Source organism: Chaetura pelagica, unplaced genomic scaffold (genome assembly GCF_000747805.2).
Source record: "Chaetura pelagica isolate M959 unplaced genomic scaffold, ChaPel_1.0 scaffold71, whole genome shotgun sequence".
In the NCBI taxonomy this organism is placed as follows: domain Eukaryota; kingdom Metazoa; phylum Chordata; class Aves; order Apodiformes; family Apodidae; genus Chaetura; species Chaetura pelagica.
In genome coordinates this window covers 1080891-1107763 of record NW_009952435.1, presented here as the reverse complement: position 1 = coordinate 1107763, position 26873 = coordinate 1080891, and the positions used below count along the sequence as shown (strand labels likewise).

The window sequence follows — 26873 nt, the reverse complement described above, 5'->3', positions numbered from 1 at the left end:
AAAACATTTTGAAGTTTGCCCTACTCGAGGATATACCAATACCAATACAACTGCTGAGTTGTTCAGCTTCTTTGCCTATGCTACAGACAACTGGATCATTTCCAAGCCACTGTAACTTCCAAAAACCCCATAACAACTCATCATGTTGTTCTAAGGCCCAAGAGGGAACAGAAGTGAGGGTGACTTACTCCTGCATTCACAAAATATGAATGAAATGTGAGAAAATCCTTAAAGAGACCTGAGAGGGAAAAAAAGCCTAAAAAACTAAATTAATTTTGAGCTAGTGAAAAAAGAAATAGAAGAGCAGTGAAAGCGTCTGGAGGTAGATAAAAATCACTTATAGGAACAGTAGCTTTTTAAACAAAAGGCTAAGAAGCAGAGACAGAAAGAACAATGATTACAAAACAGGGAAATGAGAAAGAGAAGGTAAAGACATTAACAGTTAATTTTTCCAGTGAAACAAGAAGAAAATTAAAACAGCAGAGGAGGAATAAGAAAATTAGACTGTGGGGGGAAAAAGTTAATAAAGCACAATACTTTTCAGATTCAGTAAGAGTATGAAGTGTTCAAGGAGCTTTCGAAGATCATAACAAAGTAAAGAGACAATACGCAAGGAAAGGATGAACCCAAGAGGTGCTTATTTTACATTTGTAATATCATTTTCTTAAATATTTGTGTACAATAGTTTTAAATTGAATAATATGAGTATTACAGGCAATAGCACAATTAACAGTACATAACGTTCATAGTATAGACTATATAAAGGAGGAAAGCAAGAACAAAACACATAATATAGGATGAAGCAATGATAAAAGCAGATTAGTCAAAATCAGCACAACTTTCAGAGAAGAGACATTACTAAAATTCTACAAACCTTTTTCCTGGAAGTTTTCATTGAAGAAAAACATATTAGATTTCAGATAATGTCTGTTCCTTCTCTCTGCACCACACAGGTTCTTCCAGTAGGAAAGAGTAAAGGGAAAGTACCATCGGTTCTTTAATCCGAATTTTCCTAGATGATAATTGTGATAGAAACTGTTGCAAAATCTATAGTATTTTTGTATTTGTCTGTAAACTCCTAACATCCTATCATTATTCACAAAGAGCTAGTTAATCCATTTAATTAACTTAAACTCTTATCAGCACTTAAAAAACCTTACTAAAGCAGGAGGTGTGTTACTAGTGGAGTCCCACAAGGGTCGGTGCTGGGACCGGTGTTGTTCAACATCTTCATCAACGACCTGGATGAGGGTATAGAATGTACCCTCAGCAAGTTTGCTGATGACACTAAGCTGGGAGGAGTGGCTGACACACCAGAAGGCTGTGCTGCCATTCAGAGAGACTTAGATAGGTTGGAGAGTTGGGCGGGGAGAAACATGATGAAATTCAACAAGGGGAAGTGCAGAGTTTTACATTTGGGGAAGAACAACACCATGTCCCAGTACAGGTTGGGGGCTGAACTGCTGGAGAGTAGTGTAGGTGAAAGAGACCTGGGGGTCCTGGTAGACAGGAGGATGACCATGAGCCAGCAATGTGCCCTTGTGGCCAAGAAGGCCAATGGCATCCTGGGGTGTATTAGAAAGGGTGTGGTTAGTAGGTCAAGAGAGGTTCTCCTCCCCCTCTATTCTGCATTGGTGAGGCCACATCTGGAGTATTGTGTCCAGTTCTGGGCCCCTCAGTTCAAAAAGGACAGGGAACTGCTCGAAAGAGTCCAGCGCAGAGCTACGAAGATGATTAGGGGAGTGGAACATCTCCCTTATGAGGAAAGGCTGAGGGAGCTGGGTCTCTTTAGCTTGGAGAAAAGGAGACTGAGGGGTGACCTCATCAATGTTTACAAATATGTAAGGGGTGAGTGTCAGGGGGACGGAGTTAGGCTTTTCTCGGTGATGACCAGTGATAGGACAAGGGGTAATGGGTGTAAATTGGAGCATAGGAGGTTCAAGGTGAATATCCGAAAAAATTTTTTTACTGTGAGAGTGACAGAGCACTGGAACAGACTGCCCAGGGAGGTTGTGGAGTCTCCCTCACTGGAGACATTCAAAACCCACCTGGATGAGTTCCTGTGTGATGTACTCTAGGTGACCCTGCTCTGGCAGGGGGGTTGGACTAGATGATCTCTCGAGGTCCCTTCCAGCCCCTAAGATTCTATGATTCTATGATTCTATGATTCTATGAAAGCGAAAGTCATTTGGCAACAACACCAGGTCCTGCCATAAAATAGCTGGTCTTTACAGATACTGTGCTTTACCCTAACTCCACATCAGCTTTGAAGTATAACAGAATCATAGACTTAACAATATGTAGGCACAGCCTAGCACAATCTTGTAACCTCAAGGACAGAAATGCACAAAATGCCCTGCCCAGGTAAACAGCCTTACTTTTTATTAAAACGATAATCCGTTGTTCTTCCATAACAATATGTATAATTTTAATAAATCAGCCAGCATAAGAAATATTTATTGTAGTACACAATCAGAAAGGGAAAAAATATGCTCCTACACACAACCTGAACTTTGGCATTGTCCAATCTTTCCAGGCTTTATTTACCAATCACACTATACACTCTCTATGATGTTTGGAGTTACAGTACATTGACACAGAAGGCCACACATCAATTTAAGTTAAAGTTTGTCATATTCAGTTGTACATTCTACAAGCCCCTATCTTTCAAGGCAAAACTGTTGTGTTTTTTTTTAAACCAAACACAGAGTAGCTGGAAGAAATAGTGACATATGCAAGTCAGAGGACAGGTACATTTCAAACACCTATTGAGACATTATGCTAGAATTAAAAACATGCATCAGCCTACTCAATAATAATTGTAAAACTTGGTTAAAGAAAAAGAATCCTATTATTTTCTGAAAATGTACTTGAAAATTAATTCATTTTCTTAATACATTGGACTGACTGGGAGCAAGATACAGTTACCGGATAGTTCAACATCTCTGCGAGCTGAAAACCTATTGTTCATGGGTTTCAGCCCAAGTACTGACTCTAAAGTTTCACCATTTTTTCACAGGAAGTTATTTTAAAAGACTGACTTCTGTTCTGGTGAAGTATCAACAAATTCTATAATATACATTAAATTCTGAGTTATGTTATGTGGTGTTATATTATATCCTTCAAATATTAGTCATCTTCATAAGCAAACAAAAGATATTTCATGCCTGGCTACAAGTTCTACTCCATGTGTTAGCACTACTCACTATTTCTGTATGTAAGAAGCCTTTCTTATCCAGTCCCTAAAGGCAATCAGGCAGTTTTGCACATTAAAACCTCAACTCAGAAAAAGTTATTGGTTTGTGTTGCATACAGTGAGGAGAGCCAATTCTATCCATTCCATTCAATAACTTACTTGAAATAAGAACTCCATGGTCTCACCTGGAATAATATTGCTGAAATACCAGCCACCTATAGAATATAAAATGGAGTCAAAGAACATCATCCAGCACATCCATGCAAAGGTCATATATCCTTCATGTGTCATTGGCTGGTGCACATTATTCCACTGAATTCCTGGTAATAATAATAATAATAATAATAATAATAATGGTTTTTTAAAAGGTCAAAGCTAAATCAGTACAGGATTAAAGATCACAAACACATCAACACCACACAGTCCTGGGTATTTAAGCACTGACACAAAAAAGACTGTAATTAATCTGGAACAGACTGCCCAGGGAGGTTGTGGAGTCTCCCTCACTGGAGACATTCAAAACCCACCTGGATGAGTTCCTGTGTGATGTACTCTAGGTGACCCTGCTCTGGCAGGGGGGTTGGACTAGATGATCTCTCGAGGTCCCTTCCAGCCCCTAAGATTCTATGATTCTATGATTCTATGATTCTATGAAAGCGAAAGTCATTTGGCAACAACACCAGGTCCTGCCATAAAATAGCTGGTCTTTACAGATACTGTGCTTTACCCTAACTCCACATCAGCTTTGAAGTATAACAGAATCATAGACTTAACAATATGTAGGCACAGCCTAGCACAATCTTGTAACCTCAAGGACAGAAATGCACAAAATGCCCTGCCCAGGTAAACAGCCTTACTTTTTATTAAAACGATAATCCGTTGTTCTTCCATAACAATATGTATAATTTTAATAAATCAGCCAGCATAAGAAATATTTATTGTAGTACACAATCAGAAAGGGAAAAAATATGCTCCTACACACAACCTGAACTTTGGCATTGTCCAATCTTTCCAGGCTTTATTTACCAATCACACTATACACTCTCTATGATGTTTGGAGTTACAGTACATTGACACAGAAGGCCACACATCAATTTAAGTTAAAGTTTGTCATATTCAGTTGTACATTCTACAAGCCCCTATCTTTCAAGGCAAAACTGTTGTGTTTTTTTTTAAACCAAACACAGAGTAGCTGGAAGAAATAGTGACATATGCAAGTCAGAGGACAGGTACATTTCAAACACCTATTGAGACATTATGCTAGAATTAAAAACATGCATCAGTCTACTCAATAATAATTGTAAAACTTGGTTAAAGAAAAAGAATCCTATTATTTTCTGAAAATGTACTTGAAAATTAATTCATTTTCTTAATACATTGGACTGACTGGGAGCAAGATACAGTTACCGGATAGTTCAACATCTCTGCGAGCTGAAAACCTATTGTTCATGGGTTTCAGCCCAAGTACTGACTCTAAAGTTTCACCATTTTTTCACAGGAAGTTATTTTAAAAGACTGACTTCTGTTCTGGTGAAGTATCAACAAATTCTATAATATACATTAAATTCTGAGTTATGTTATGTGGTGTTATATTATATCCTTCAAATATTAGTCATCTTCATAAGCAAACAAAAGATATTTCATGCCTGGCTACAAGTTCTACTCCATGTGTTAGCACTACTCACTATTTCTGTATGTAAGAAGCCTTTCTTATCCAGTCCCTAAAGGCAATCAGGCAGTTTTGCACATTAAAACCTCAACTCAGAAAAAGTTATTGGTTTGTGTTGCATACAGTGAGGAGAGCCAATTCTATCCATTCCATTCAATAACTTACTTGAAATAAGAACTCCATGGTCTCACCTGGAATAATATTGCTGAAATACCAGCCACCTATAGAATATAAAATGGAGTCAAAGAACATCATCCAGCACATCCATGCAAAGGTCATATATCCTTCATGTGTCATTGGCTGGTGCACATTATTCCACTGAATTCCTGGTAATAATAATAATAATAATAATAATAATAATGGTTTTTTAAAAGGTCAAAGCTAAATCAGTACAGGATTAAAGATCACAAACACATCAACACCACACAGTCCTGGGTATTTAAGCACTGACACAAAAAAGACTGTAATTAATAACAACAATCCTAATGAATGAAAATTAATTGCTGTCTCCACAAGCCTCTGCTTGGAACAGCAGGTAACACTGCTGCTAGGAAAGTGCAGAGAAGCTGTTGTAGAAAGGGCTGTTTATGAAGTTTTAGTTGGCCCTTAATTTGGACAAAAAAAACCCAAACCAAACAAAAAACCAATTGCCTGACAAAATGGGGCACCAACCTCTTCAATGAATCAGGCCTTATGACATTCTGCTGTTATTATAAATAAACGGTTTGTACAAAGTTTAAAGTAATTTCTATAATGCTAAATATAAAAACTTAAATCCATGAAGTCTAACTAAGAAGCAAATATTTGTGCATAACAACTGTATTCAGAGGTAAACTGGAACAACAAAATCACTGAATAATTGCTGCATAAAATTATTACATTGCAGAAGACATGAAAGGAAGAAAGAAGGCTCAAAACACTAGTGCTACAGAAAGCTACCTTATTGCTCCTCCACCTCTATTCTGCCTTGGTGAGGCCACATCTGGAGTATTGTGTCCAGTTCTAGGCTCCTCAGTTCCAGAAGGACAGGGAACTGCTTGAAAGAGTCCAGGGCAGAGCCACAAAGATGATGAAGGGAGTGGAACATCTCCCTTATGAGGAAAGGCTGAGGGAGCTGGGTCTCTCTAGCTTGGAGAAAAGGAGACTGAGGGGTGACCTCATCAGTGTTTACAAATATGTAAAGGGTGAGAGTCAGGAGGACAGAGCTAGGCTTTTTTCAGTGACGTCCAGTGACAGGACAAGGGGCAAAGGGTGCAAACTGGGACATAGGAGGTTCCATGTGAATATCAGGAAGAACTTCTTTCCTGTGAGAGTGACAGAGCACTGGAACAGGCTGCCCAGAGAGGATGTGGAGTCTCCTTCACTGGAGACATTCAAAACCTGCCTGGACACGTTCCTGTGTGATGTACTCTGGGTGATCCTGCTCTGGCAGGGGGGTTGGACTGGATGAACAACAATCCTAATGAATGAAAATTAATTGCTGTCTCCACAAGCCTCTGCTTGGAACAGCAGGTAACACTGCTGCTAGGAAAGTGCAGAGAAGCTGTTGTAGAAAGGGCTGTTTATGAAGTTTTAGTTGGCCCTTAATTTGGACAAAAAAAACCCAAACCAAACAAAAAACCAATTGCCTGACAAAATGGGGCACCAACCTCTTCAATGAATCAGGCCTTATGACATTCTGCTGTTATTATAAATAAACGGTTTGTACAAAGTTTAAAGTAATTTCTATAATGCTAAATATAAAAACTTAAATCCATGAAGTCTAACTAAGAAGCAAATATTTGTGCATAACAACTGTATTCAGAGGTAAACTGGAACAACAAAATCACTGAATAATTGCTGCATAAAATTATTACATTGCAGAAGACATGAAAGGAAGAAAGAAGGCTCAAAACACTAGTGCTACAGAAAGCTACCTTATTGCTCCTCCACCTCTATTCTGCCTTGGTGAGGCCACATCTGGAGTATTGTGTCCAGTTCTAGGCTCCTCAGTTCCAGAAGGACAGGGAACTGCTTGAAAGAGTCCAGGGCAGAGCCACAAAGATGATGAAGGGAGTGGAACATCTCCCTTATGAGGAAAGGCTGAGGGAGCTGGGTCTCTCTAGCTTGGAGAAAAGGAGACTGAGGGGTGACCTCATCAATGTTTACAAATATGTAAAGGGTGAGAGTCAGGAGGACAGAGCCAGGCTTTTTTCAGTGACGTCCAGTGACAGGACAAGGGGCAAAGGGTGCAAACTGGGACATAGGAGGTTCCATGTGAATATCAGGAAGAACTTCTTTCCTGTGAGAGTGACAGAGCACTGGAACAGGCTGCCCAGAGAGGATGTGGAGTCTCCTTCACTGGAGACATTCAAAACCTGCCTGGACACATTCCTGTGTGATGTACTCTGGGTGATCCTGCTCTGGCAGGGGGGTTGGACTGGATGATCTTTCGAGGTCCCTTCCAACCCCTAAATTCTGTGATTGCTAAATGGAAAACAAAAGTAATTGAATTGTAGATTTACAAAAAGCACTGTTTATTTTTTCTCTGCAAATACTGCTTTTGTTTCAGTGCAGCAAGTCATGATACTGTTCCTACAATACTTTTTCTGTGACTGTCAAGAAAAGCAGGTTTTCTGCAAAGCATTCTCTGCCTTTTCTTCAGTAAAGATGAGTCATTTTGATGAAGTAAATTATAGTCATATTTTCTGCAACTGTCACTTCCACTCTTACCAATTTTTGTATTGTGATGATATGATTTTCCAATTCCTAGTGGTTTCAAACATCCACTGTCATCAATATTGATCTGCCAGAGTAGTAAAAAAAGGGACTATATGCCTTTATACTCTGATATATAAATGCATGTCTATCATAGACATTTTTCAAGGGCTAAACGGTTTAGACTAGATATTAGGAAAAAAATCTTTATTGAAAGAGTAGTCAGACTCTGGAACAGGCTGCTCAGGGAGGTGGCTGTGTCCCCATCCCTGGAGGTATTAAAAAAATATGTAGACATGGCACTCCAGGACATGTTGTCGTGGGTGTGGTGCTTTTTTCTTGGTTAATGGTTGGACTCTTCCAACAGTGAAAATTCTGTTGTTCAATGATTCTTACTTTTCTAAAACTTCAGGATCAATAGGGGCAGTTCTGATCTTGGGGACAGTAATGATCACCATGTTAAAATATGTAGCAACGTATTAGTAAAGAAAGTTTTCAAACTTTTTTTTTCTTCCTAACACTTAAATGTAATAGGGTCTTCTCATGCATTTCTCCACCTGCACAGTAGCTTAATGGGAGTTTCACCAGCTGCCTCCAAGCTTGCAGAGGCAAGGTGCTACTCAGGCTGAGTATTCATAGTCACACAGGAGAAACATACAAAATACTTTACAAACTAAAGGGATGTTATTTTTTTTTTTTTTTACCTTCCAATGTATAATATATAAATATTAATCTTAGCACTATGTTAAGAATTAATAACTTGTGCTGTTCTTGTTCTGTACAATATTGATCGTGCTGTACACTAGAGTAGGTGTGAACTCAGACACATCTACCAAGCTCAAGAGCAGTCCAACCCAAAGAATAGAAAGTCAGGTAAAAATACCAGGAGGGCTGCATGGATGAACAAGAAGCTCCTGACCAAGCAGAAACACAAAAAGGAAGCCCACAAAGGGTGGAATCAAGGAAGGATAACCTGTGAGGAATACAGAAACACTGAGCATACAGAGATGAAGACCAAGGAAAATGTGGGCCCACTGTTCAGCAAAATAGAGGACTTGGTTACATGGGATATGGAAAAGATTGAGTCACTGAAAGCCACCTTTGCCTCAGTCTTTACTAGCAAATCTGGTCTTCAGACATCCCACACTCTTAGGCAGCTCTACCATATAGTTCAGTAAACATAAAGTTGTGTTTACATTTCCAGAACAATTTCATTTGCTGAATACATCCATCTTGTCGTCTAAGAGGTTGTAGAGGTTTCCTCCAAACTATATTGCAAATTGAGCAATGCTAAGCTGACTTTAATTTATTGCTAGAAAGCAGCACAAGATTAACTTGGTTTTCCAGAAGCTTTAAAAAGATTTTTCTTCTTTTATGATCTATCCTGCTAACTCATTATTACATATTTTTTCCAGAACAAACTGAAAAATGTTTAAAACTGTAGTTTTTGAATTAATCATTACACAGCTTTTCCTCCAACCAGAGAGCTTACCTGTTTCTTGGCCCTCAAAGAATGTAATGAAAAATACTCCTTGCCCAAAGGCAGTTGTAGACAGGAGACACTACAAAAACAGAGGAGAAACAGGGTGTGAAAATCAAATAAAACACATCATTAACAAGCTCCATGAAATAAATTACCCTGTGATACTAAAAGCAAGCATAAAATAAATAGACCTTTGTTTCACATAGGCTAATGATAATGATATTCTTTAATGTTTAAGCTTGAAGAAGGCTCTGAAGAGACCTCACAGCAGTCTTCCAGTACCTGAAGGGGCCTACAAAAAAGCTGAGGAGGGACTTTTTACAAGTCCATGCAGTATTAGGACAAGGGGCAATGGTTTTAAACTGAAAGAGGGGAGATTTAGTTTAGACATTAGGAGGAAATTTGTTAGTGTGAGGGTGGTGAGACACTGGAACAGGTTGCCCAGGGAAGTTGTGGAAGCCCCATCCCTGGAAGCGTTCAAGGCCAGGCTGGATGGGCCCCTGAACAACCTGATCTAGTAGGAGATGTCCCTGACCATGCAAAGGGGTTGGAACTAGATGATCTCTAAGGTCCCTTCCAATCCAAAAAATTCTATCCTTCTATGATACTCCCTCACATACTGTGGTAGTATTTGAGCTCCACTGACCTAGTTACTAATATTGGAAGGATTTATTTAACTTTATAACAAGTTTTAGATCATCATAAATCTACCACATATTGAAATAGCATAACATCTAACACTGTAACAGTATGCAAAAGAGTTTACTTTCTGTAGTAAAAGCAGTGGTCCTACTCATTTTTCTAAGACCAGAACTACAGTAGAGACAGAGACAGAAGGAACATTCACACTGAGGACTATGTGTTGAAACTGCATTTTTCTTCAAGGAAATATATTTGTCTTCCAAGAAGCAACACAGTCATACTGTATCACAAAAGCACAACATAGAAAATGAGTAATTTAGTGATGTAGTATAACAAGGAAGTGTGATTGATGACCAATGGCAAAACACTCGCAAGCTTGTGAAGGCTGATGGGGAGATCTAAAACATTACCAAAATTAGCAGACATTACTCAGTGATACAGTTCTGCAGTTTGAAAGTGAGCTGGAACAGAAGTTCACTTTGTCTCTTATTTTTAAATTATGCAATTAAATAAGTTTCTGCAATATTTACAACAAAAGGGGCACAACCTTCCAGTTGTCTGAAAAAAGAAGTATGTCATAGGCTGCACTTCTAAAAAAATTCAAACTCATTGGTGGCATGGATTACATCTTTGTACTAAGAAGTTCATGTTAATTCCCAGCAGCTGAGTCTCTGCCTCTTGCATTACTAAGGTTTCACCATCTCACTTGGTGGCATCACTCCTCTCTTCAAAAATTATTGCCTCTTTCACATGCTCCTGCCTCTGATTTTCAGCAAACACAGGATATCTGATATTTTGAATATCAGGATATCAGGATATTTTGAAAATAACGAATTTTAAAGTGTGCAGGTTATCTGACAGACATTTTGTTGCCCAAAGGAGGGGAAAAAAAACCAACAGAAAGAAAACAAACAAACAAACAAACAAGGAATTCCACCCTGCCTACTTCTGCCCAAATTCTGCAGTCTTATATCTGTGCTTACTTGTATGTAAAGAACCAATACATTTTATCTGGCTAATTGACAGTGGAAAAATGTCTATGTTTTTTTTAGTAGTGTATGAATTAATCCACCAGCTTAATTTGGTATGTGAATAACTTAAAAAGAGGGAAGACAATAATGTGCCAAATAAGGTTTGCATTTTATGATGGTGATATTTGATGTCCCAATCAGTGACATATGTGTATGTCAAAACAAACACATAGAACAGCCTATGGCATTTATAAAACAGGAAAGGACATGGAAGAGCTGGTGTCAAAGAAACATAAACTTCAGACTGTATAGCTAGATAAGATTTAGAGAAATTTCTCAGCTAATCCCCAATTGTGCTTAACAGAGAATCAATTACTACTTTTCCTCCAAGCAAATAACTCTCAGGAGTGGCATGTCACCAGGTGTGCTTGAAAATGGCCAGAGCACAGCTGCTTGTTGTGATTACAATGATGTTCTCCAGAAACCAAGCAAAGAAATGAATGGCTGGACCCATTGAAAAGTACACTAACACCACAAATATTTTGAGGCAAAAACATAAAAAAGATACACGATCATGAGGACTTTCTTATATTTTCTGTAGGGTTTACAAAATTTCCCTGAAAAAATATTTTTTATTCCTTTCTATATTCAAAACATTTTTTCAATTGGATGTTTATTAACATGACTTATTTCCAGTGAAACACAAAAGCAAACAGAAACCTGGGAAAAATAGGTACGTTACGGTCTAAAGTATAAAACCTATGGAAATCCACAGCATAGTTGAAAGAGAAAAATTAGAAAAGGAAAATAAATATTTACCATTAAAATCTGGTTGGTGAAACTCAACTGGTTTTGCAAGACCAACAAAACTATGTAGGGTAAAAAACTGATCATATACACAAGGCTGGCACACAGAGCTGCTGTATCAGCACTGCTAAAAAATGCTCCCAAAAAATAGCTTAACATAATGACTGTAACTCCAAAATCCAGGAGAAAAAGGAAGATGATGAATCCATTGCTATAAGCAAAGATACCACTTGCTTTTAAAATGATGGCCAGAGCACAGCTGCTTATTGTGATTACAATTATGTTCTCCAGAAACCAAGCAAAGAAATGAATAGCTGGATGTACACCCATTGTCTTCATATACTGCAAGACAACACAGCAAAGAGAGCTAAAGTTAGAAAACAAGTTTTCTTCTTCCTTTTTTTTTTTTTTTTTAAACAAACCTTGGTACCACCAAGACGCTAACAGCTCTCCAGAGGATGTCATCCTGTCAATCTTAAATTACTCATCTCATGTTAATTTTCCTGTGCTCCCTCTTCTGCTGCTCTGTCCTGGATCAAACATAGTTCTGAGCAGGGCTGCCTCTGAGCTTACTACACACTAACTGGAAGAATCCCAGTGCTCTGGCATAATGCTCTTGCATGGAGTTGCAGGACCAGATGTCAGACTACTGGGGCCTCCAGCGAGGAGTATCCTTTTTATACTCTAAGGATATCTACAGCACTGTATATACAAATGTTTTTTCCCAGCCTGTTGCTGAACCAAAAGTAATATATAGATATGTTTGTAAAACTTTATGTATTGGCATGCAAATAATATAGCCAGGTATGAGGTATCTCCACTCTTTAAAATTAAAAAAAATAATAATAAAATAATTTTTAAAAAGCTTTTGTAAACAAGCCAATACTGCTTCTGAAGTATTTTTTTCTAAGATGACCAAAATAAACTTTATTAAATTGATTTAATATTTTCAAGCATTAAAAAAGGCCTATCTTACAACATAAAGTTTAGAGAAAGCAGATAATTTCCCAAATTAAAAAAAACCTAATCCAGCAGTATAAAGACCAGTTTAATTCTCTTAAGAAGATATATTTATCCATACAAAAATGTAAAACAAAGTCTCTCCTTCCATATGCTTAGCACCTCCTAAGACCAGCCATTAATAGAAATAAATAATTATCTCATTTTTTTCAGTGTCATCCTCCCCCATATATCTGATAATTACATGGTATATGGCAATTTTTTTAATTTGGTTTAGGAAGTTTTCTTATTTTAGACCACATATAGCAAAATATGAAAAAAGAATCCTAGCAAAAAACATTCTAATCATAAGGACGTCTTCCAGAAAACAGTTTCCAGCTTCATCTTTTATGGATCTTCTACTTGTTGTATTTTGTCTCAGGGAAAATATTTGCATCCTAAGAGGACTGACGGTCTAACAATATTGTGAATCTGAGTAGGCTACTAGAACCTCCTGCCCAGACCAAACAAGTGAAAAAAAAGTCAGCTAAATTATAGCTATATAAAAGTAGCTCTACATTTAAATTTTGCAGTTCGGTACACTTTAACAAACAGATGTTATTTTCAGAGACTAATCTACATCTTACCTCTTCAAGATTAATTTCTCTTTCATAAACCAGTTTGCGAACCATGCCAGCAACTGAAACCATCCATGTTAACATCATCATAAGTGGGAAAAAAAACCCTGTATTGTTCAAGAATCTGTGAAAGCACACATATGCAGAGACTAAGTCCCAAAGGCAAAACATTTTTGGCAGAACGATAATAGGTTAATACTGGGACTATTCTCAAAGTATAGCAAAAATATCTGACGTGAGACATAAGACTTATTCTTGTGCTTAACAGAATTGCTTATTTTTCATGTAACAAGCTAAGCATTGGTACTATAGCATTCTATTAGTATTTGCCAACAATACAACTGATGTAATCAGTCTTTGAGGCTCTATTCAAAGTCAAACAGAATTCACATTTGTGTCTATGCTAAAGACAAAAGGACAATAAGGAATAACATTAGCCAGCCAATTTTGTTCCACTGTAACTGATTTATTACCAGACTTATTACTAGCTAATTTTATATTCTAATAGTCAGGATGTTTTGATGGTTGCAAAAAGAACAATCCTACACTTTTGCTTCATCAACTTTACACTGTAGTTCAATGCTTAACAGGGATTTACAGTTTATGTACAGGAGAGCTAAGGATGAAAAGTGGGTTTCTGAGCATAAACTGTTAGTTGTACAATACTCTACAGTATAGCTTCAAACAGTTTGTAAGGGGTCATGGTCACAGCTGTTAAACAATATTTGCTATGCTGCAGTATTCTGGTATTGGACACACTGGTTCAAGCCTGTGCTGAGATAACATTCACCCACTACAAAGACCTAGTAGCTTCCCAAGTCCTCTAGCACTTATCTAATAAAGAAAAGATTGAATTTAAAAGCTTCAAGTTTACTTACAGATCACTGGTATGACAAGGATAAGGCATGGCTTGCACCTGAATGGCTGGCTCTGAGATATCTGTCCCAGTCTGTGCTAAAATAATTGCTCTTTCAATCATGTCTTGAAGAGGAATAAATACATGATTGTACTTAAACCCATCAGCTGGCAACTTCTGGGGATGAGATTTCCACGCTGGGTTTTTAATCAAATCTGTTCTCATGCTATAGAGAACACTGGTTCTAATTGTATATGAAATGTGTTGTGGAAGGAGATTGCCAGAATCTTGTGTCTTGTTCTTTGGTGTATCAAAGATGATACCTGAAAGAAGAAAAGGAGTTTCATACCGAAGTTTATATGATTTGTTCTATACATATAGCTAACTGATGGCTGTGATAGCAGGACACATTCACCTGTCAGGGCAAGCTTCTGAAGTTTCTTGACCCCCCTCAACACAAGAATGGTAGGTTCATAGAGACTTTTTTACATACATGAATATAAAATGTAAAAAATTATTCACACGAAAAATGGGTTTTCAACAATCATTTTTAACTGAGAAAACTCATTCTGTTATTTGTTTTTCTGACTTGGGGTTTATAATTGTGGTTTATTCTCTTTGTATCCAGATTTAACCCCTTTTTTGGAACTGATGCCAATTCCAAAGCATTGGCCACAAAATTTGCCCTTGGAAATGAGTAATAAAGAATTGGTTGTAGCTTCTATCTGGGTGACCCAAATGCCTTAGGACTTCTTGATGAATGCAAAATGTTGTTATTTTTGCCTTAGGAAAGGGGATGTCTTAACTACAGCCTAGATTTATCTGCTCCTTCCATGAAGTGGCAAACCATTTCACTCCCTAACAAAGTATTCTTATGTCATGGTATGGCCTGTTGGCTTTATATTGATGGAGGATGGTGATACCTACATTCTGCAAATGGGGGTACTGTGTCGTTTACAGAACAACCACAAGATTCCAAACTGAGTAGTTTCATTCTCTAGAACTGCTTTGACATGTCTTCTGTTGTGCACTTACAGGAGTCCAGGGAGACAATAAAAACCAATACAATGGGGGAGGGGAAATGTGGCACACTCTTAAAGGGGTTCTCTTTTGGAAAGGCTAAATGCAACTTGAAGCTTTTCTGTGAGTGAAGAAAGTGTGTGCAACAAAAAAAAAAATAAATCCTGTTTTTTAACAGCTTTTGTACAATTAATTGGTTCTCAGCAATAAGAATTTAATGCATGAAAAAGTGTAATCACAGAGAAGAAAAGAAATATATCCATTGCTTAATAATTTATTTACTCTGAATAAACAAGATAATTTCTCGTGGTGTTGGTTTAAGAATGAAACTTACAAAAAAAAACCAACATAAAAACCTTTCTTTCCTTCTTTGTGCAAAGCCAAGAATACAAAAATTAAAATTCCAGAGGACAAATTGGATGAGCTTGTCATAATGAGGAGTCAAGTTTCTTCAGAACTATACATTTTTCAGCTTTTTTTATTCACCTTGAAACATTTATGACTATTCTTTTGAATATTTTGTTAGAAATAACAGACTCCAAGGATTCATTTGGCAGTTCCACAGTTAAAACTATATAATTAGCCTTTACAGCATGTATTACAACATTAAAATGTTGGGGAATATCTCTAAGGTGTCTTTTATTTTGCAAGTATCATACTTAGAAATTTGTGCAAGCTTAATTTACCTTACCAATAAACACAGACAATGACTACAAAGTCAGATGGGTTTTATTTTAAACAAGATACTTACTAGCCAAAAAATTATTTTGCTGCATGAGTTCATGAGCCTTCTCTTCCAGTTTCTCAACAGAGTCGAAAGGCTGGAAACGGTCCAGCAACACACAGGAAGAGATATTTACTACAAGCTGTGACAACAGGTCAATCTGTTTACTTGCTGAGCTGTTGAACATCTTGTTCATTGTAGTTTCTAAGATGAGGAAACAAATTGGACTTCCTTAGTTTTAATGAAGAAAGCAGAAAGGTATATTCTCACTGCACATCCAATAAGAGTAAATACTCTTTGTATTTAAAAAAGGAGAGTTTTTAAAAACACAGGAATTTTAGTGTGAACTTGTGGAAGTGTAGTTCATGTTTCAGTGGCTTTTACAAATCCTCAGCTACATTTTCCTTCAATTTCAGAGGAACAAAAATATTGTTGCAAAATGTTCTAGCAAAGATCTAGAAAGACAATTTATCCTTGAAAGTGTAGGACTTCGAAAATGTCCTTATCTTTCCATAACCACTCCCACAAATACAAGTGAGTTAGTTACTATACTACAAATATGTCTTTCACAACGTGCATGAACTCCTGTACCCTAGTGTAGAAGTAACACATTGATATGAACAGGTACAATCCACAGGAAAATTTCAGAATTAAGATCTATAAAATTGCCTATCTTGTATTTTTCACATTTATAAATGTAGCAATTATTATTAGAAAACTCAGTAAATCTGTTTTCATAATTATCTCTGTACCTGGCTATTTACCAACTCAGCCTTCATCTTCCACTTAGCTTATTTAATCTATCAGTAAGTAAGTGGGAGGAAATATAAATGTCTTAGGTAAATATACTAAGTAGAAGTGCTATTTAAGTAAAAGATTGCAAGACAAATAAATTGGAATAAACCAGCAATTAATGAATTTAGGAGAGGAATTAGGGGCAGGTTTCTAGTTACCAGGTGATTTTGGTGATGGTACAGTTTTCAATGATGATGTTTCCAGCTTTCTATCTACACATTAAACTACTTCATTATAATGAGGGCAGCCAAGGGGTAGCATGAAGGAACGCTGCCTGTTTGGTTTTTTTTTACCCTGGCTGTTACATCTCGGGTCACATGTAGCCCTCTGTAAGGAAGATTCTTTGGTAGTCAAAAAACATTTCATAACAGGGAGGAATCACAGAAGGACAAGGGAGACTCGGCAAACAAGAATTTAAAGCAAAGCCTGCAGCACAACTCCCTCCCAGGGCCCCTTGAGAGGTTCATAAGGACTGAACCCAGCAAGGAGCTCACAAGCTCTTGCAAGATAAAATAGGTTACACCCAGTAAATTATTGCAAATTTCTGGGTCGGAAAGCAGGCATAGAGCAATACAGTTGCCATGCCCACATAAAGCTAGTTTAGAAAGTAAAGAAGAGTTTTAAAAGAAAACCTTGAGCTTTTATGCCCTTGATTAAATATTCACATTTTTCCAGGAAATAAGTGGGTAAAACTGATAGAGTGGCCCTGTACAAGTTTTAGAAATTGATAAATTTGCAACGTCTTATAGCATGATAATTTTATAGAGGTTGGAAGCATTGTACATCAATCCACTCTGTGTCCATGACACTTTCCAGAAGGAACAGCAGAGTGAACCACGTCACTAATATTGTCGAGAAGTAGGAAAAGAAACAAACACAAGCATCTTGGATTTGAACATAATTAGGAGTTAGCTTAATGTGACTGTAGATGTAATAAACTGAGGAAATATTTGTTTTACTCAGGAGACAAAATATATAATCACAAAAATGAGGTGATTTTAGAAAACGTGAGCTTTGGATAGAAATAAACACATTATGAATGGCAAAACCAATAGCGTATATGGATAGATTTAAGACTTTAATTGCACCAAGCAGATAATTACAGGATTAAAAACCTGATGCAGTATAAGAGTAATTAATAAAAAACAAACAAACAAAAAAAAACACGAAAAAACCCAAACACAAGCATAAGATGTTTACAGTAACAGCTACACCTTAGTATAGACTAATAAAACTAACAAAAAAAGCATTTTAAAAACCAACATAAAAATAAGAGGACAATGCTGCTGTGATCTATAGCCCATACTGATTTTCACTTTTTATATTAAGTTCATGTTATCAAATGTATCCATTAAAATAAACAAATTCTAGTTTCATAAGCCGTTCTACTGAAATTATTTCCTGTATTTACCATCTAAGAATATTAACCATGTACTACATACTGTCATGTCTTTAGCTCTGTTAAAAAACTGTAACTTCAGAAACCTATGCAGATTTCTGTGGTGATGGCATCTACAACAGTGAAGATGAACCTGATAATTCCTGAGCTCTTGATACCTTCTTAATTAAATAGTTTGTCCATATATTTGTACTTCCCAGTATTAGATCCAAACAAGATAAATCCATCCATTACTCAACTAACACATTGAGACAGCAGGCCTTGCAGAATAAGAGATTTGCTCTTTCCTCCCTCAACTTTTTCCAATTGTGTGATTCTGTGGCATTTTTCTTTAGTTATATTGTGATCCAGCTTCACCATGAAGAGTGAGCCATGCCTGACCCAGAGTAGGCAAGAGTTCAGTGGTTCAGTACTGGAGAGGTAGCAGATTCAAGTTTGATTCCCTCACCTAAAGAAGATACTGAGTCCAGATTCTTACTTTCTGGATTTAATTTTGCCATTTTTCTTAGTGAAAATGTGCACAGTGTGTCCTAGCCTTCAAACACAGCCTTCAGATCAAGGCTACTTTCAATTAAATCTCACATTCTGTGAGCAAAAGAAAAAGCCAAGAACTTCAGCTCACACCAATCACGACAGCACCATCTCAGGGCAATAGTACTATTTGAAACTGAGAACATACTTTATCATCTACAAGCTCTCAGGAGCTTCAGTGGATTGTGTCCATCTCCTGCTTAGAGGCAGACACATAAATCCAATAAAAGTTGCACTTCAGGTACATTTATTTGTCTATTTTAGCTCTAGACTTCATTTTTTTACTATAGAGCAGACTTAACAAGCTCTATTGCTGCAAAGTGCTTTTTTTTTCAGCAATGAGGACCACACAACCCATGAGGGCATCTGAGAGTTCATCACTGTTCTCCAACAAATGACTGAAACAGATTTGTGTCCAGCACAGAAGTATCCTAATACTCACTGATAACAAACTACACAGACTTCTCATCTCTACCACTATCCTCTAGAGTGCACCCAGTTCTCTTTGTACATAATGTCACACCATATGTTATTGCATTTTATCCCATTTTTCTCTTTTTCTGGTTCTCAAAAACATGAGCTTTTCTTAACTGACATTAGATTCTTCTTTGATATGAACACTTCCTTCTGGCACGTGTCAGCAACCACTTTTTCTATCATGCATCTACCTTACTGACAGCAGGACATGGAGAATTATCAAATTCTTATAAAATCTTTAAATAAGTCAAATTTACAACATAATCTTTGCTCTTCTTCCTTTCATATCCCTATATCCCCAAAATTACTCATAATAATTCCCAACTCCCCCATTATACACTGTTTGCCTTGGGATATCTATCTGGTTCTGGAGCACATACTCTGTTTCTGGAGGTCTGGCTGCTAGGGCTCAGTGCCAATGCAGAAAGGGTGCAGCCAAGGATGGCTGTGATGCAGGGTGATGCTGCTGGGTAGCCCCATGCAGACACCTGAAGCAGGGCCAGTCCTTCCCCATCACAGCTGCACTGAGATGTGGCTGTGTCTGCCCAAGGCTGCAGCTCTCATCATATCAGTCTGGCTGTAGAACTGGTCATGGATGTGCTGATCTGGCCGTAGACCCCTTCCTACAGGATGATGTTTTTGCCTGGCCTCAGCATCACTCCATGGTACCACCTGGTCATCCCAGTGCTGTTTCAGATCCTGGTTACGCCCTACTGACCTGAGCCCAACCTTGCTGTTCCCTCTTCCTAACCAAAGCTCTGAGGCTCAAGGAGACTATATGCAACCAATTTTCAATAAAAGCAGAAGAAACATACAGACAGCTTTTGATTAAACACACTCACACAATCTTATTTTCTATTTCTTTTCATTTAAAGTACATAGATTTCCTAAGAAATGCACAGCAAAAAAAATTTGCTACTACCCAATGGAACCATGGTTAATGGGATTATTTCTCCTTTCCCTTTTTTCACTTGTAGTTCTTATGTATGCAACTCTCCTATGACAGTTTGCCACTTCTAATTTGTTGCCAGATTTTTCAAGTCTCTCAATATTTAGAAATGTAAATTTATCCAGTCACTCAGAAGAAAAAAGTCAATTAGAAATACTTGAGACTAACTCAAGAAGATTCTGGGACTTCAGTATCATTTAAGTAGGTATAACATTCCATTTCAACAGAACACAGTCCGAAGTTTAAGTTATAGTGGAGTAAGTGTAATCAGTGCATGGACTTTCTGTACGTACCATATACTTGCATTTTTTTAAAGAGTTTTTCCATGTCAATATCCAAATTGCTTTCTATAAAGTGCTTTATGAAATTGCTTTGCAGAGCTCCCTAAAACAAAAAGCGTTAGATGTTACAAAAAGTGTATTTTTCTAAAGAAATATAAAATAAACACATGCATTCATGTTCATTACCAAGATTTCCTGCATAACACTGAAGAAGTCACTTAGCTTCTCTATGTCCTCAGTCTTCACTTCCTAACAGGTTGGCTCCACACATTTCAAATTAACAGCAGAGCATACTACTGCTGCATGTCACTGTCCTCCTTTACTGCAAATATTTAACTGTGAGTCCATTCTAATGTCCTTGCAAATCCATTGGGATAGAAACCCATTTTCTTTTCCTGCAAGACTTTTAGGCCATTATGCTGTTAGCACTGGCAGTAATAATATAAATATATCTTCTAAACTGGCGTTTGGGAATTTCTCTTACATTATTTTGAGTTCTTTACCTCTTTTGCCAAGTTCTAAGGGGGGGAAAAAATAAGCTCTACAAGAGCATCCTGGGATCTGCAAGTCTAAGGCATGATTAATAACTTAATTCCTTAATTTAAATTCATTAAGTTCAAGTTATATGTACAGGTCATTACAGGATTCTGCTTATTTTCCCAAAATATGACACCCATACATGTTTTCATAACCAAATGTGGCAAAACTAAATTTTATTAGGGGAGGAAAGAAAAAGACACAAATATGCAGAATAGAAAAAGTCCCATTTTAAAAAATGTTGTGGGGTTTTTTAGTCAATTTCCCACATTCATTTTTTTGTTGTTGTTTTTTTTGAAATAAACATTTATTTCCTACAATTTTTATTAGTTAAAAAAAAATAAGTGTATAAGCTTGTAGTTTGTGTAGCTGTTTTATTTACTCTACTGCCTAGTAATACTAGACATAGGTAACATTGCCTTTAAGTACTTTCACCTCAGATGTTTGTCAGTATCACACTATAGGCTTATAAACTAAAGCTAATCTGTCTCTTTCAGCTCTTTTTAAACCTGAAACCAGATAGATAGGCACTTTTACATGTATAGAAATTCTGTCTAGGTCACATAGCAAATAAATGGAAAACAGGAATCCTTCCCACCTGCAGTTGTGAGACCGTGAGAACACTTCCACTGGTTTTAAAAACCCCAGACATCCTAAGCCATGTCTCAGAATAAGTCTTCAAATTTTCCACAAAAGCAAAAGTGAAATTAGCCTGGTAAAAAGAATACATAGAGACAAATGAAGTAAAAACTGTGCATAGCAAATCTTAAGAAACAGGAAAAATTGGCATGTTTCAGACTTTCTGCAACTCCTTTCCATTTCACTTTGATAGTCAGCATTAAGGAAAGTCATGTTTTATTTTTCTGCTCAATTAATGAAAAAAAAATAATTAAAACAGATCACTAGGGTATGCAAGATTAGAAAATATTGCAGTATCTTTTTGTTTAAATTGGTGTTGTCAGTCATAGAAGTGCATTTAAGAACAATCCAACCTTGTTATTATGGTTGGGATAATGACATTTCCTGCAAAAGAGTATCTGCAGTGAGTTGTAAACTCCAATTTGGGACCACACTTACTGCAAAAAAATTCCTACTGAAAGTACACAGGTTTTGACATAGTATTTTTAAGTGGGGTTTTTTTGCAAAATCCCACTCTTAGCACAATATGGAAAAACCATTTGTGATTATTATTTCTTCCCATTTGTAGCACAGGGGGTGTGGGAAACTGTTCCAAAGAGACCCTTGAAGATGCATTTAGCTTCTATGAGATACTCAATTTTTTAAAATTACTGCAGCAGCATGAATTTTTGGAAAATATTAACTTTATATCAACGTAGAAAAGTAATTAAAAGCAGCCAAGGGGTACGTTCTGTGCAGGAGCTAGAGACACTACTAAAGGCAACATAGAGGAAACTGAGCAGTAAACATCCTTTTTAAAACTTAAGAGTTATATCCAAATAAGAACACAAGAAATACCAGAGAAAAAAAAAAGGGAGTTGTTTAACCTTTTTTTGCTTTCTTAGTTATCACAACAAGCCTTTGGGAAGTTCCTGTATCAGAAGCTGTCAACACGGAGAACACTTTGGAGAATGTCTCAGATTGAAACAGTGGTAAAAAAAAAAAGGTCATACAATTTAGCAAAATAAACAATCAGTAGTTCCCAGAACAAGATAACATCCAGCCAAGAATTCTAACAGCACACAAGAATTTAATAGCTGAAATACTCACTGTAGTGTAACCTTGTGATTAAAATTCCTTAGTTATCAGGGAACTGGAAAATAACATATGCAATGCTAGTTATAAAAAAGATGCTAGAGGAACCAGGGGACTACAGATTAATAATTCTGAAATCTGCACTAAGCTAAATTTAATGTTGCTGTAATAATAAATAAAATAAATTTTAAAAAAAACAACACAACAATAAAGAGTAATAGTAGAAAAAGAGAATATGAATACAATGGGGAGATACCAACATCAGATTTTAAAAAATAAGTTGCTTCAGTTGAAGAACAAGCAAGTGAGGAAGCATGCAGAGCATCTCACCACAGGCACTATGAATATTAAGAGTTTACTATCCTCAAAAAGCAAGTGGATGAACTACAGCAGTAAAGTCCTGGCAAACCTGACCCTTCAGTTTTTGGAAGCTGGGACAGTATCCGGGGGCAAAAACCCATTGCTGGCCTATTCTTCAGTTCTTCCCTATACAGCCCTTACTGATCACAGTAGGGATGAGAACATAGGGCAAGATGAATGAAGAAATGCCCTCAAGGTTTAGGCTGGGTATCAGAAAAAATTTCTTCACAGAAAGGGTTGTCAAGCACTGGAACAGGCTGCCCAGGGAGTGGTGGAGTCATCATCCCTGGACGTGTTTAAAAGTCTTGTAGACATGTGCTTAGGGACATGGTTTAGCAGTGGACTTGGTAGAGACAGGTTAACGGTGGGACTTAATTATCTTAAAGGTCTTTTCCAACCTAAAAGATTCTATGAACGCTTAGCCTTATGTGGTAAAGCAACTCCAGTGACTTAGTATGCTAATGACTAGCTGGACTTTGACGTTTAATAGAAATTCTCTTCAATTTCTCTTCTCCCTAATCAATGAAGATGTATTAAAATAAATATTCTTTGTAACACTTAGGCTGAGTATTGCTTTTGAATGAAATTAGAGTCTTCAATATGAACTATAGTCCTGTCTGGACAGAATATGTCTAAGCATCTTCCTGATGTAAGAATCCTTTTAACAGGATGACAAGTCAAGTTTGTTTATTAAAGCCAGACAGGATATGCAAGTTTAGAATAAGAACTTACTCAACTCTTTATCAGTTTTTCTAATTATACTGGCAAAAAGGCAGGAAACCAAAATTATTTAATTTGCTGAAATAGTTTTCTTTCTATAATTTCCTGTCTTTTATACATATATTAAAATATTCATTATGATTGCTATAGTTAACAAAGAAATAGCACTAAGTTGTCTTAATGTGATTGCCTGAATATAACATCAACTCTGAGAATCTTTTGAAACAAGGAATACTTTCATAAGTTCATCTCATTAGTGGTGCAGGTTTCATTTGCGAAAGCAAGGATCACAGACTTCACATGTGGTGTGAAAGACTTCTTTGAATGCCTGGATGCCACAGGCCACTGAATGTTTGTGCTCTCAGTCGGCACTGAAGCCTGTATCTATGATGGTGGCTGTTATCCTACACATGAGAACTGTTGACTTCAGAAGGTAAAATCAGTAACTTCACGATTTATCAAAGAATGGTCAGCTACACAGTTTTGAAACAAAACAGTCCATATGAAAACCTTACAGAATATATCTTACTATGCAAACCATCAACATTCTTTTTAGCTTTAGTCCTCTGCTTTTTTCTTCTCGTAAATAGTTGCCATTCGGTCACATAATCTAAAGGAAATTAGATCTTCTGTTCCAATTTCAGTAGATCTGCCTGGGTAAGGGCTACAGGATCAGCTTTTGGTAGCTGTGGTCAAGACACTTGGGACAATATTTTGCATTTAAATTTTGTTTCTATTCAAACAATAGATTACAGGCTTCTGTAATCAAACAAATGATTATTTTTTTTAATAAACTTTCCCACTACTTTCACATTTACACATAAACACATACACATCCATAATTGTGTGTTCAATCTACAGGTTTTGGGGAAGAGTTGGGGTTTATTTACACAGCTGAATAAGCTGATGGAACGTTGGTGACCCTGAGACTACATAAGGAGAATGAGACATTGTGCAAGAGGCATCTACCAGAATCTCAGTCTTGTTCCAGAACATGAAAAACAAAACAGAACAATAAATCACAAGCAAAACCCATTCTGAACTGTGTTACTCAGTCTTGATTTCACTAAAAACAATCTATAGGGGAACATCACATATGTCAGGAGATTTCTCTTTCTTACAGATGCTTTTAAGAATGTGGTTTTGGCATATTATTAGGCAAAATAACATGGAAATATCTCGAGTGAATTATCTTAAATTTTGTTGTAAAATAGAATATAATTATGTATTCAAAAATATTTTGATTTTTCATAATTTCTTGCAGCTCATTCCTTATAGAAGTTCCATCTATAAACATCAACAGCAACTTCATTTTTAACTGACTAAAAATTTAAAGTAAATTAAATTCAACTCCAGAGAGATGGCCCATTGCTCAAATTAAGTTATTTAATTGAAAAGTATGAAATCACTGAAACCTTATTTTTGACTCACAGCAGAAGCTATGAAGTTACCTAGTATATGCTATCTAGTATGTGCTTTTTGGCTTTGATTTATTTTTTTTTACTATCTTTTTAAAACATAATTCAGAATACCACCCTGTACAGCATTTACATGGAAAATTTTTACCATCACATTTATAGTTGCTACAGTCTTTCTGAGTACCACTTACAAGCAGCAATGCTTTTTTTTCTAGATTTTCAATTAACCTAAACTACCATTTTTTTGCAATAATAAGTATTTCAGGTATTTGCAAAATAAATGCAAAATTTGCACAGAACTCTAATATGCACTTAGAAAAAGTCATCATCCCTTGCCTTACAGAAGTGGTTCAAAAGTAGTCACTGTAGGTAATAATTGCTCAAGATAAAACACCTACTATACCAAAACTGCACAAACAGTAAAACCGGTGAATAATATCCAAGTCATCAATGTCCACACAGTCATTCATACTACTGGTGTTAGAAACATTAGAAGAATCCATTGTAGGTTGTTGACTGTAAGTTGTTTGGTGTGTTTTTTTTAAATGCAGCTCAGTGACTCAGAACAGGCTTCCATTTCTTGGCTGCCCCTTCCCCACAGTCCTCTATCCTGCCCCATTAGAGTTCCCATCATAAGAAAATGTTGAGGGTGAAAGTTCACTCGGAATACATGTATCTTACACCTTGATGAAGCATGATTCACATGACATTTCCACTCATGTTTTGTTTTTAATCTTGCTATACAAGGTTCAAGAGACTTTGAACAAAATTCTGCTTTTTACACTGAGGTGAAACCACTGCAACAAGACAAAAGTTAAGAGAAATACTAAGCTTAAAGTGGGATCAAGGTGAGAACTCCAGGGATAGTCTGGATCCAGTTTTCTGAAAGGCAGTTTGTATTATTATTGCTTCTACCTACCCTGAACAATGTGGACCTTCAAGATAAAGTACACAGAAAAAAAAATCAATAAACAAAAATAGTGTTTCTTTTGATAGTCACCTTCTCCATCACCAGGTCAATCATGCTGATGTTCGAATTGTACAGTATCTTCCCATGTAATAAAGGTTTCAGGAAAGTCCATAGCAAAGCCCCATTAGAAGACTGCAAAATCTCCTCATAAAGCTTCAAGCAAAAAGGAGCTGCAAAACCAAAGACAGACTTACGTTCAATACAGACAACACGGGTTAAGTTGGATTATTTTATTTTTTTTTTTAATTCAAAGAAAACCTTAATTTAGGATCTGCCCCAGCATTGTGCCAAATACCATCCAACTGCCACTAAGAAATTTCTACAGGTCCCTGAACAGAAATAGTTTAAGCAGTCTGTGATAGTGTTGAGGATGTAGAACTCTTAATACTAGGAAAAAAAAAATAAATCAGAATCCAAAGAGCTTCTCACATTTATGAAAAGTAGCCTGTGAACCTCATCTATTTTAAGTTATATTAGTGCGTTTTAGAGTGGAAGGACACATGCAAACCCCCTGCTCACAAAATGAATGCTGAGGGAAGAATAATTACAAAAACCCGAACCAAACCAAAACAAACAAACAAACAAACAAAAAACTCTAAAGATTCACTCAACACCCTTGGTTCTTATGTAGTTTTCTATTCCTACTTAAGAAACAAGTAGATATACACAAACGCCTTCACAAATACAGACTTAATTATTTGTACAATTTCATAAGAACCTACCAAGAATATGGGGGGGGAAGGCATGGCACTTCTTTATTTGAAAAATCTGATCTACTTTTCATTCTTTACCCAAAAAACATGTTCCTGCATCAGATAGGGTTATTGATGCATTAGGGTGTAAATCCTCCAGAACTAGAATACGAGGAATAGCTTCCAAGATATCCCACTGCACTTGCACTCAAGTAAAGGCAATGAGTTTCCTGTGAGAAACATTTTGATTTTTATGCCCAGCTCATATGTTTTGGGGTTTTTTTAATTAGTTGTTATGAGTGCATTAATAAATATTTCCAGTGCTGTGAGGAAATGTTAAATAACGTCATTAACTCCTCAAGGAAGACAAATGATTGTACACCATGGAA

At 36.7% G+C, this 26873-nt stretch overlaps 1 protein-coding gene across 1 annotated transcript in view; it reads right to left on the bottom strand.

Moving 5' to 3' along the window:
* The window catches only part of ABCA13 (ATP-binding cassette, sub-family A (ABC1), member 13), a 170324-nt gene that overhangs the window by 94126 nt on the left and 49325 nt on the right, over window positions 1-26873 (bottom strand). The window contains 10 exon segments of the mRNA XM_010008365.1: window positions 871-1012; window positions 5057-5191; window positions 9055-9124; window positions 11478-11807; window positions 13052-13166; window positions 13921-14221; window positions 15670-15846; window positions 20087-20177; window positions 21210-21323; window positions 25823-25962. Coding sequence (XP_010006667.1) covers window positions 871-1012; window positions 5057-5191; window positions 9055-9124; window positions 11478-11807; window positions 13052-13166; window positions 13921-14221; window positions 15670-15846; window positions 20087-20177; window positions 21210-21323; window positions 25823-25962 — 1615 coding nt within the window.